Source organism: Synchytrium microbalum (assembly GCF_006535985.1).
Source record: "Synchytrium microbalum strain JEL517 chromosome Unknown SmJEL517_scf0010, whole genome shotgun sequence".
In the NCBI taxonomy this organism is placed as follows: domain Eukaryota; kingdom Fungi; phylum Chytridiomycota; class Chytridiomycetes; order Synchytriales; family Synchytriaceae; genus Synchytrium; species Synchytrium microbalum.
This window is the reverse complement of record NW_022158359.1, coordinates 632,285-644,467: the sequence shown is the minus strand read 5'-3', so window position 1 is coordinate 644,467 and position 12,183 is coordinate 632,285. Positions and strand designations below refer to the sequence as shown.

Below are 12,183 nucleotides of genomic sequence, written 5' to 3'. Positions count from 1 at the left end.
ACCAGAACTAACCCGATCGACAGTTTTCTTTTTTTCGCATTTCCATAGGCCACTCAGTTCAAAAGACCGGTCAAAAACCAGCAACGATGGCGTCAATATTGCGAGGATATTCGAATTTTCTTGAGAGGACAGGTCTTTTTGGGCAAATGATCACAGCTGCCTCGCTCTGGTCGACAGGGGACATCTTATGTCAATATATAACACGACCAACAGCACCAACACCCACATCGACGAGCCCTCCATCCACTAGCGGCAACAGAATATCAGCGCAAGCAGCAATCTCAAAGGATCTGTCCTTCCCACTATCCCAAATCACGGAAACTGTCAAGGCATCAAACACGGCTGCCATCATACCACGCAGTAGTACCTTTGAAATCGATTATAAACGCGTCGCTATCATGGCCACGTTTGGATTCTGTATGGCCGGCCCGGCTTATACATACTGGTATAGGTTTCTAGATAAACACGTCGTGTCGTATACCAGCAGGGTGCTGAAGAAGCAGCAGCAGTTGAATCCGACTCTGAATGTGTCTAAAATTAATATGGCTTGGAAGATCGCCATTATTAAAGGTGGGGTTGTGTGTGTGTGTCTATTGTTGGCACGATACGTCGTCTTACGGACTCTTTTTTGTTTCTTAGTGGCACTAGACGACTTTGTATTCGAACCAATTTATCTGCCGGCGTTCTTCACTTCCACTGGACTTCTGAGCGGAAACACTGTTACAACTGTCACGACTCAGATCAAGAACGAATTCTGGCACACCTACTTTATAGACTTGCTTTTATGGACGCCTGTACAGTTAATCAATTTTAGATGGATTCCGCTGCTGTATCAACCAGTGCTGGTTAATTGTGTCAATATCGGATGGTAATGAGATTCATATTGGGTCTCGTGTACACTTGCCATCGAAACCTCACACATTTTCTGATAAACAGGAACGCTTTTCTTTCATACGTCTCTCACCGTGATGGAGCAAACGCCCACGGAACACATCAAACAACACCAGCAACAATAGAGCACAAAGCAACTGCACTTGCATCTTAAACTTATTAGATCCCACAAACATCTGTTGTTTTTGAACATATAATTATCTATACAAACACCAAATAATATAACCGTATATATAAACATCTAATTCTGGGCCAAAGCGTCACTGATTCCACTGCAATGTGCCATTCAAGTCTCCTCCGGATAACAAACCATCGGGCGTGCTCCAAGGTTGTTCACTCACAGCGGCTCCATTCCATCCATAATATGGGGTCTCGTTCGGATTACTATGACCTGTCGCTGCTGTCGTCGATGTAGGATCATTTTGCAACTCTGGAGTCCCTGCATGAGATACTGGTAATGTTGGGCTGTTGCCAGCAGCGTATCGAAGATTTCCCAGCTGCACATCAACTACAGCTAACTGTGTTTCTGTTTGCTGATGGAAAGACAGGCTTCATGTCAGGGCGAGAGCGTTTTTGGGGGGCATCAGAAGTGTTGTTTCTAATACCTGAAGTGTAGCAGATGCACCACTTATAGACAATTCATTAGCTTGTAGCAACCGTTGCAGCTCTGTTGCAAGTAATCTTCGATCCTTGAGTTCAGCAGCTGATGTGTTTTTTAATGCTTCTAACTTTTTCTTGGCGTCTGCTAATGCCCCTATGGCTTCATTTCTCCTATTTTGCTCTAGATATTGGTAAGAAACTGGTCAGATTGGGAGGGAGGTAGAGCCAAGCGGTGTTGGCGGTCTGCGTCGTCGCATTTTTTTGGCACCTACCTGTATAGACGGTACACAAATCTGTTTGAAACCACTCTATTGGTAGCCTTTGAGTTTCAATCGTCAAGGCTGTTGTCGCTCCCATTTGTTTTTCGATGGATGATAACAAGGGTACGATTGACCTGGCCTAATTAGAAGTGGGAAAGTCAGTTTTTTTTTGCAGGTACAAAACCAACAATGACATCATACCTCTTGCGGTAATCCACTCGGCATCACACTGGCTGATCTAGCACGATTCTGTCCAGCTAAAGTAGGAATATCTAAAGGCGACGTGTCAATCCTGAAAGTCTCACGAAAAACACATGCAGATGGATCTTACTCAGACTCTTTCGTATCTCATCCAAATATTCAGTAGAATAGACTGCTCGATCTTCAAACACTTGTAGTACTCGCGCAACCTTGTTTTGAGCGTCTGGTGGAACGGATCTATTCAGAGGTTGTATCTCAGCTTTTAGAGTCACGATGGTTGACACGAAAGAGATCCCAACATGGCAATAACGGTCTCGTGATGAATATTCAGCATACCGATAGATGTGTACAAAGGCATCAGGGAAGATTTTACCAAATTCCTTGACCAAATCCTCGCTCTTTCTTCTAGAGGTTTGGACGACATCGTTTGCCAAGTGTAGGAACGATATTTTTCGTGCAGAGGTAGCTATCATTTCAAAAAGAAGAAGTAAGCGAGAGCTTGGTACCTTCACATGCAGTTCTTCAAGACAGATGCTCATACAACAATATGAAGAATGACAGCGGAATAAACACTGAAGGCCTGGATAGACCAAGCATACTCTTTTTAAGCTCCCGCAGCCAGACAGTGACGGATGCAGTGGCGTGCTTTCTATGATGAGTTAGCCAATGCGATAAAATGGTGATTGACTCTTGGGAATCTACTAATTTCCCTAACTTTTCTGTTAGTAGCTTCTCACTATAGTCACTCATGATGCAAAGATTGCTTGAATCGATCGAATCTATGTGGATTTAACTTGCACTAAGCCGCTTCCCACTGAGTCGATTTGCTTATTACGTTATCAAAGAATCAAGTCAGAAGCAAACCACAAACCACTGGTTGAGAAACATGCCAGACGCGTTATTCACGATCATTCATATTTTTCATTTTTGAGGAGACTTTCAATGAATTGGATCGCTGGACACGAAAACAAGAAAAATAGCTTACCACTTTTTGCGATTGCATGTGCACGAAGTGCTCAAGCAAGAGGAGATGAGGAGACAGGAGTGATACGAGATTGAATCTCGCAGCTGGGCTTCTGCGCTTTTGCGCTTTTGTAGTACCTACATGAAGTATGGCTACAAGAAATTGGTGCAAGACATTAAGACATGACCTTTGCAGCAAATCAAGATCAACTGAGACCAAGACAGCAAGATTATAAGACTATCAATAAAATCCTGCCCAGCTGCTGGAACTACTTGCGTTTGAGCAAACGTCTATACCCCAATCCCGATTTTTGTTTGAGGTTCTGACGCTTTCAACTTTGTGTCACGAAAGAACTTTACAACAGACGCAAGAAGCAACAGGAGAACGTTGCAAATAGTTCAAAACAGATCCAACATCCTATCTGCTACCGTATCGTGTCTCTCGACGGCCCCCACTTATTAGACAACTCTGATTTAGAAGTGATAAAGTGACGACATTGTAAAAACAAAACACACAGACATGCAGACTGAACAACAACCCCAACGAAAACTCACTTATGATGAGGTATGCTAAACTGTGCTTATGCGCTGCTTTGATGCTCATTATCAAACGCTTATGCGTTTGTCGGTCACAATCCCCAGCATTGCAAAGACCAACATCGATGTTTGCTCCTTCTAGGCTGATATTGCAGTCTTTGCAACTCCTGGATCTCCATTCGAGGTCTATGAGACTCAACATCCTGAATTTGACTGCAAGGTCAAGGTCTTCAAGGCTGCACCACCCTCTGCACGAGAAATGTGGCAAAACATTGTGAGCATCGGCATACTCCCATTGTTCAACTTGAATGATGCGACGAAGACCATCTTTTATACTCAAGTACTTGCACAACTAGGTGTCTGAATTCTCAACCAAGGAAATGATAGTCTATTACGACACTGCAGCAGATGAATCTGGTCGACGATACACCTTTAAACAAGTAGATGACGACGTTAAACGAGTCTCAGCAGCCCTGATTAAAAGATTCGGACTACAACGTGGAGATCGTGTTGGAATAGCAGCTAGAAACTGTCCTGAATGGCTCATTACGCACTGGGCCATCATCTGCTCTGGAATGTGTTGTGTTTCGATCAATGCGTGGGGTACTGCGCCAGAGCTGGCATATCAAGTCGAAGACTCGGAGTCTAGAATCTTGTTCTGTGATATGGAACGATACGAACGATTGTTGCCTCACTTTGATGAATTGAAATCTAAAGGGCTTGAGGCGATTATTGTCTTCCATAATGCAAACGCACGAGCACCTGCTGGATCTCTTTCGTATGATTCTCTTGTTAAAGAATTCGCGCAGGTCCAGGAGTACCCTGTTGTCAGCCCCCCTTTGTCTTGGGCAGACAACCACACCATTCAGTATTCATCTGGAACAACCGGCAAGCCAAGTGAGTTTGACTTAACTGTACCAAAGTTGTGGCTGTTTTGGCTTTTAATTCTGGTTGGATTTAAGTTTGTGTCTATTTTGCTCTTGGATTTGAGGTATTGATTGTCATTGTACTTTAGAGGGCGTCTTAACCCACCATGGAAGTTGGTGCCACACCGTCACCGCTGGACAAGCAGGGTAACATTGAGTCGGAAACGTTCAGAGGTGTTGATCATGATTCTCAAAACATGATGCTGACTGTTTACGTCTCGTATGTTTTAGTGGTATGCATTTACTATTGCGAGAAGGTATCCCCATGCCCGATGTCTCGACCCTTCCACAAGCTGCCATTCTGATTGCCATGCCACTTTTCCATCTGGGTAAAACAAAATAAGATACTCGTCGCTCTGATATTTCCTTGGAACTCACACATACATATTTATCTCCACAGGTGGCTACATATCAAGTCTCGGCACATACATTCGCGGTGGCCGTATCGCAATGATGTACAAATGGTCTGCATCAGAAGCCATCAAAATCATGGAACGCGAAAAACTCACATCGTTTTTCGGTGTCCCGACACAATTTATTCAATTGATTGAACAACCTGATATTAATACCCGTGACTTATCTTCTATGACTGGATTGACATTGTAATTGCGTGACTGCATTTCATCCATCCAACAAATAAGTTAACCTTTTCCTTTATTCCAGATCTGGTGGACCTTCAACTCCAGAGTTGATTAACGCTACAAAGCGCAGATTCAAAAATGTGCCTTACCCCACAAACGGCTAGTGTGTCTTCTGTCAATGCGCTTCGTTTGGTCTGTTTGGTCACTGACAATGAACTCGACGTGTAGTGGAGCAACTGAATCTCACGGTGTCAGCGCCAACGTCGGCGAGAGCTTGACCCGAAAACCAGACTCTGTTGGCCGTGTTCCATACTACGTCGACTTCAAAATCACGAATGAAGACGGCACCAAAATCTTTGGCCGTAACCAACCAGGTGAAATTTGGGTTCGATCTATGGGTGTTGCTAAAGGATACTGGCGCAACAAGAAGGCTACAGATGAAGTATTCGTGAATGGATGGTACAAGACTGGAGACATTGGAAGAATGGATGATGAAGGCATGCTGTATTTGATGAGTCGATCCAAAGACATGGTATAGGCCTTCGCTCCCTTGCTTTTTTAATGTCTTAAACGTGTCATTAAACTAGTATTTTTTACTTTAGATCATCCGTGGTGGTGAAAACGTGAGACTTTCGACGCTAAAGGGTGGATCATTGCTACTGGTGCTAAACATTCACATTTTCTTTCCAGATTTATTGTGTCGAGGTTGAAAACATAATGGCAGAACATCCTGGAGTCGCTGGTATGTGCCATGGAATCGTTACTCTCACTATCGTTCCCAACTCATCCCCACAATTCCATTTTTCAGAGGCTTGCGTATTTGGAATTCCCCACCGAGTCTATGTGGAGGAACCGGCTGCAGCAGTTCAGGTAAACTACGACAGCACAAGTGCACTATACCGTGTCTACGTGCACGTCGTCACAATGAACCAATTACCAAATCTATTCATCGTTTGTTAGATTCGAGCAGAATATGTAGGAAAAGTAACTCAAAAGGAGATACAGGATTTCTGCAGAGCTCGTCTAGCTGGATTTAAAGTACCCGTTTATATCGATATCAGGTAAATGTTGTTTGAGAAATCTTAACCCGTTAGTTATCATGCCTTTTATCATGAGGTTTCTTTTGTACTCACATTTTCACATACTCACTCACTCTCATATACAACACCAGGACGGAGCCTATGGTGATGGGTACAACTGGCAAACTCTTAAAACGTGCAGTTAAAGATGAGGTTATGGCCAAGTTGAAGACAAATGGTCACTTTGGCCCAACTTCGAACTTGTAAGCCAGTAGGGGCGGAAGTTTGGACGATTGTTGAGGGTATTTGTACTTGTAATAAACCCTATACTTTCAAAGATTCGTAGTTACATCACTGTTGTTCGTTCATAAGGGCGAGCCATTAGCGACCAGTCGTATTGCAGTCCTGTCTTTCTTTAGTGCGAGCTTTCGAGTTACGTGCTGCTCGACACGAGACATTACAAAACAAAATGGCCGCTTTTTAAGCTTTTTTGATGTTTTGTATTTTTTCCTTCACGTTATTTAACCGGTCTTGAAATATCTCAAACCTGTCGGCACCCATCACTATGAAAATGAGAGTAACCCGCAGTATGAGAGGGCCATTCAGACTCGAATTCCAAACTAAACACTGCTTTTCGGATGGTCGACCAATCCTATTCCACTCCTCATAAAACCGCAGGTCGTCTGAAGACCAGTAAGAAAGCTGAGCCTGCAAACCCTCATGTTACGATGCAGAGAGTGACGACAGTAGTCCAAAGTTGAATTGGCGACAGCTCGCCCGAATGTTTAAAGGACAGGACCATCCATACAATGCCGATAATCATGAATGTTCTTGATAGCAGTCCATAAAACGGTAGCCTCTACTAGTTTTTGACTTGCTACAAGAGTAGCGTGAATCACTTGTGTTATGTTTAGCGCCATCGTCATCATCGAGTACTATGGTGCCCACATTATCAAGCATTTCCATTCCAACAGAGCATCCGACAAAAACAGGCACCATACGATACCCAATATTCAGGGAGCTTGACATCAAACTTACAGAGGAGATATGATATCGACTATGATAGAAGCAGCGATGATATAAGCTTGGTTCACCCTTCCCATTGGGACACCACTGATTTTGTGAGGACGAGCGACTAACAGGAGTCCAGAAATATTATTTCAGGAATACGACACACATGCCTCTGAATCTTCGTATCAATACGGCTCCAGGGTGATTGAGAAGCGCGAAGCCGCAAAGCAACGTGAGGGATTTAAGCTCCACCGGATCAAGGGAAAGAACATATAAGCTGAGTAGACTCTGGGAGAACTTGGAATTTTCACAAGACGACTAGGACCGTTTTGGCACCTTTTCACGATATGAGAGAAGGTAGACATTCTGTAGTACGGTTGTCCATAAGAAAAGGAGGAGAGTGTTAGCTTCGTGTGTATTTTGATTGCTCTCACCGATCTCCAATCAAATCAGTTACATCAACAATCTCTCTTCAACCCTTCGATTCAACTCGGTAACATTGTGTAGTATATGTCAGACAAAGAAGTGAGTGCATTGCAATGGTGTGAAGATTGCTCAAACAAGAGGTGTCAGAAATAACGAATAGGTGTCATCTTCCATAAGTTACGAGTTGAATCAGAGTTCCGGAGAGAGAGAGAGAGAGAGGGAAGACTTGATTGCAATTAAACAGTAAATGAATCTGTGTACTTACATTGTCTGGTTCTTCTGTGCTGTTGACGACAAACGATCATTTTGGCGCAAATGCTCACTTGTACGCAACCAGAGGCAGAGGTTTTGACGATTGTCGAGAGATTCAGTAAGGGACCTTACCACGATACAAAACATGGCGAATACGAAACTCTGCTTTGTCGCCCACGCAGACTTTCCATCGACGATGAGGCTCGTGAAGGTCGTGCGGTCGAGCAGTATTGGTCTGGATAGCGCCCGTGATGTTGTTTGAGTAAAAGAAAGAAAGAGTTTGAGAATTTATGAATGTAACGATCGCAAGCTTGACACTCCTCACATACCTGAGACATTCTCCTCACACCGCGTTCGAAAAGGAATTGGCTAAAGACACCTACAACTAGATCTTCACATCCTCGTCAGTTACTGTGATGTTCCTTGATGCGACACATTACACAACACAAGACTGGTTCTTGGGTGTTTTGATTTTTATATTGTTTTGCTTTACATTACATCATCCCGCATCAAAATATCTAGAAACCAGTGTGCTGGTTTTAGAACTTGAGGGTATGAGGTAGTTGACCTTTTGACAGAGCAAAGGACGAGTTCAAGTAGGCCTTTAGTTGAGGAACCTTTTTGATGACGACGAGGAGGGCCTTGTCGACTTCCTTTTGGTCTGCAATTCGTGATTTTGGTAATTCCTTCTTCTATTATTGGCGAGTTTGAGAAACGTGAATGTTAGAACGGAGGAGAGAACAAGGAAAAACAATGTTGGTGATGAGTGCATACTTGTACTTTTCCGTCGAGTAAGGCTTCAGCGGTAGCTTTGTCCTTGGCGACCTTTTCCTTCTTGAAGTATACATCGTTGTATTTGTCATCGATCTTGACCTATTGTTACAGTTGTGTGAGTGGACGGTAGTAAGTCTCAAAGTCTTGTTCTTTCACACGGCTAAGGCTATTATTAGTTTTGAGATTTCTTCCGCTGTATGCCCCCTTTCTTCAATTTTAATTGCAGGCCGCCATACACTCTCATGCAGGCCACGACACAATCCAGTCCGTGCTCGACTGTTCAAACGGTTTTGACATCAAACTTACAGATGCGATATCGACTTTGGTAGAAGTAGCAATGACATAAGCTTGGTTGACCCTTCTCAATGGGACACCGTTGATTTTGTGAGGGCCAGTGACCAATAGGAGACCAGATGACAGTTGCTTCAAGAATACGACACGCTTTCCTCTGAATCTTCCAGCAACCAATATCAGTACGGTTCCAGGAGTGATTGAGGAGCGTAAAGCGACGTGAGGGATTTTAGCTTTACGGGATTTTTTGGGAGCAGCTACATCATCAGCTGGGTAGAATCTGGGAGCCTTTGGTCGTTCTACGGCACGAGTAGAGCCGTTATTGGCACCTTTTACGGTTTTGGTGACGGTGGGCATTCTGTGAGTTGATTTGTCCATAGTAGAAGGAAGAGAGTGTTAGCTTGGACATGTTTTGTATGTTGTTTGTTATTGGAGTGTGATGTTGCGGATCCACTACAGCTTCGTCTCTATCTGAGCAGCTACATCGAATTCTATAGTCGGTCCTGCTGTTCAATTCGATGACACTCTGTAGCTGATGCTGTTTGCTGATTATTCCCTTCGCATAGATACGATGCTGGTCAATGTCATCACCCTGTAAATTTCCTTCAAAACCTCATGCGAGGAGTCTCATAGAGTATTTTCCAGCAATGGGCACATAACAATAAATGGATCTGGGCACTTGCCTGTCTGCTTCCTCGTCTACTTTCGATGGATGGATGCGATTGTTTGCAGGTTTGCAGGTGTTAGTGATTGATAAGCGATTTGATAAGCAGACTGCTAAAGACATTCAAAAAGAGTTTGCAAGCTAGAAGAGAAGCTAGTAAGGATGACGATGGAGGGCGAATCCGCTCTGCCGAGTGCTTCCAACCATGCGCAATCGTCCTCAAGGGACTTGACCCATGTTATTAGTGAATATATGGACAGACATATGGTCATTCCTCTCATCGAATTCTTACTTCACAGACAGGTACGTGTAGATCATCTATTCGTGTACATTAAAATTGATTTCCTGTTGGTTTCGCTACTTGTCAGCTATTTCAAACATCTAACATGCAACACATCAACACACAGCTATACCCAGTTGAAGAGCTTATGCAAGCTAAATATGACCTGCTATCAAAAACTACCATGGTCGATTATGCAAACGAAGTATACAAGGAAATGCATCCTGATTCTCAAGGGTTTGCTGGTAAGCTTGCTGGAAGGAATGATGAGTTGAACGAAAAAAGTCATTGGTGATGGACAACTTTCGCTTCGATCGACCTCAACCCGCACAATTCAACCCCTGATCTCTACGAGCTCAACAAAGTTCATTGATCAGTTTTTACATAATTGCTGCAAGATCAAAATTGTCTTCCTTAAACAACTTGGCAACGTGCTTATAAGATGATTGACCAATCTGTTGTGCCGGGAGTCGACATCTTACCTCATGATGATGATATTGCAACGATACTGTGTATAGCGCACTGAACGCATCGTCAACTCCAACTTGGACTGAGAAAGGTGTTAATCGCCTTGTTTGTCGCATGTAGGTTATGAGGAAAAGAGAACTCAAGTCATCACAAACATTGCTGCCATCAGTGATGAATCAGCAGAGGTCATGGAAATCATCCAAAACCCTCTGGTCATTCAGCAACTCAAACAAGACAAGGGAGCAAATCTACAATTCCTCAAAGAAAACTTCAACGTAAGCTACAAATGCAAGCAATTCTCTTTTTGATTCCGGGATTCGGTGTTTTGAGGTGTTTGTGTGGTTCGAAATTTTGGGATAGCAATGTAATATTTTTCGCCACATAAGTCAACCTTTTCAACAACTCTCGATAGTTCCGACCAGAAATGTTATCCGTCTTGTACAGCAACGCAACATCACAATACGCCGTAGGCAATTACTCGGGTGCTGCTGAAATGCTGTATCATTTCAGAATATTGGTGAGTTATCCAACATTTTTGATTATTGAGTCGGGTCCAAAACAGGACGGTGGTGAAGGGGGCAGGAGAAAACAAAGATTAGAACATCGTCTTGCCCTCCACTTAGAGATGTTTATTTCTCAATGCTGAGGACAACTGAAAAATGAATGACTTCGCAGTCTTCATCATGAGTTTCATTTCTTCCCCTCTTCACCCTCAAATCCAATTTGGACAAACAAGGAATTACGATTGTATTGGATGAAACTAACATCATACTCCATTCTCTCCTCTTTCCTCAAACTTTTAGTCGACCGATAACGATCTCAACACATCCGCATTATGGGGTAAACTAGCCGCGGAAATCCTATGTCAAAACTGGGAAACCGCCATAGAAGATCTATTAAAACTGCGTGAAGTCATTGACGCACGTAGTTTCACATCCCATCTCCAACAATTGCAACAACGGACATGGCTAATTCACTGGTCTCTCTTTGTCTACTTCAACCACGATAAAGGTCGAGACGGAATTATAGATCTCTTCTTCCAACCAGCATACATGTCAACAATCCAAACATCTTGTCCGTGGATTCTCCGATACTTGACAACAGCTGTAATCACAAACAAAAAACGCCGTAATGTATTAAAAGATCTCGTCAAAGTCATTCAACAGGAATCAAACTCGTATTCAGATCCCATAACTGAATTTGTGGAAGCCTTATATGTGAGATTTGATTTCGATGAGGCTCAAAAGACACTAAAGGAATGTGATGAAGTCTTGTCGAATGATTTCTTCCTTGTTGCTACTCGAGATGACTTTATAGAGAATGCTCGGTTGTTTATATTTGAAACGTATTGTGAGATTCATCAGACTATAGAGATTACTGGGTTGGCTGAACGTTTGAATATGGATGTAGATGAAGCTGAGAAGTGGGTGGTGAATTTGATTCGTAATGCTAGAATGGATGCCAAGATTGATGCGAAAACGGTAAGCTCTCGATCTGATGGCAGTTTTGGTTGTTGGAGATGAAGTTGGAGTGCTGCGTGGTTGATGGAGCTAAACTTGGAGAGTTTGGCAGTGGGATGACGTTGCTCTCGATCGCAGTCCCAGAATGTCACAAGCATTTTTTTGCTGAGAGACCCAGCACATCTCGTCAACACTAACGATTCCTTCCACTCGTCTTCTAGAATACCGTAGTGATGGGTAAACAACAGACATCCATCTACCAACAAGTCATTGAACGAACCAAGGCTTTATCATTCAGAACATCACTACTCGCATCCAATGTAGAATCTCGAGAGCGAGAATTGGCCGCATTGAGATCTGGTAAAAAACCACCACAACAATCGTCATCATCCAGACGTCCTGATGCGGGTAGTAGCAATAGTAATACAGCAGGTGGTGCTAGTATAGATGCTACAACAGCTGTAGAAGCTCATGAGTAAAATATAATTGGTGTTGCCAAGCGGTCGAATTCGAACTTCTTGTGGTGTTGGGTTGTTTTCCCTCGCCGTCTTACGTTCCGGAAAGCTTGTGTGTCTGTCT

General features: G+C 43.3%; 4 protein-coding genes across 4 annotated transcripts; 2 read left to right on the top strand and 2 right to left on the bottom strand.

The window, feature by feature from the left end:
• Positions 1-48: 48 nt before the first annotated feature.
• On the top strand, positions 49-872 carry SmJEL517_g02525 (uncharacterized protein; the record flags this gene model as incomplete). The annotated part of the gene is made up of 2 exons (XM_031168453.1): positions 49-570; positions 640-872. The coding sequence occupies exons 1-2, from the start codon at positions 87-89 to the stop codon at positions 870-872; spliced, it is 717 nt and encodes a 238-aa protein (XP_031025676.1). The 5' UTR covers positions 49-86.
• Positions 873-1,151: 279 nt separating this feature from the next.
• SmJEL517_g02524 (uncharacterized protein) lies at positions 1,152-2,425 on the bottom strand (the record flags this gene model as incomplete). Its single annotated transcript, XM_031168452.1, has 5 exons — positions 1,152-1,424; positions 1,497-1,672; positions 1,764-1,890; positions 1,953-2,023; positions 2,083-2,425. The coding sequence occupies 5 exons, from the start codon at positions 2,423-2,425 to the stop codon at positions 1,152-1,154; spliced, it is 990 nt and encodes a 329-aa protein (XP_031025675.1).
• Positions 2,426-8,206: 5,781 nt separating this feature from the next.
• Positions 8,207-9,089, bottom strand: SmJEL517_g02523 (uncharacterized protein; the record flags this gene model as incomplete). The annotated part of the gene is made up of 3 exons (XM_031168451.1): positions 8,207-8,359; positions 8,442-8,540; positions 8,748-9,089. 3 exons carry the CDS (start codon positions 9,087-9,089, stop codon positions 8,207-8,209), a joined length of 594 nt encoding a protein of 197 aa, XP_031025678.1.
• A 469-nt stretch (positions 9,090-9,558) lies between these two features.
• SmJEL517_g02522 (uncharacterized protein) lies at positions 9,559-12,083 on the top strand (the record flags this gene model as incomplete). The annotated part of the gene is made up of 6 exons (XM_031168450.1): positions 9,559-9,699; positions 9,804-9,921; positions 10,265-10,419; positions 10,557-10,661; positions 10,948-11,625; positions 11,826-12,083. The coding sequence occupies 6 exons, from the start codon at positions 9,559-9,561 to the stop codon at positions 12,081-12,083; spliced, it is 1,455 nt and encodes a 484-aa protein (XP_031025677.1).
• Between the last annotated feature and the right edge of the window lie 100 nt (positions 12,084-12,183).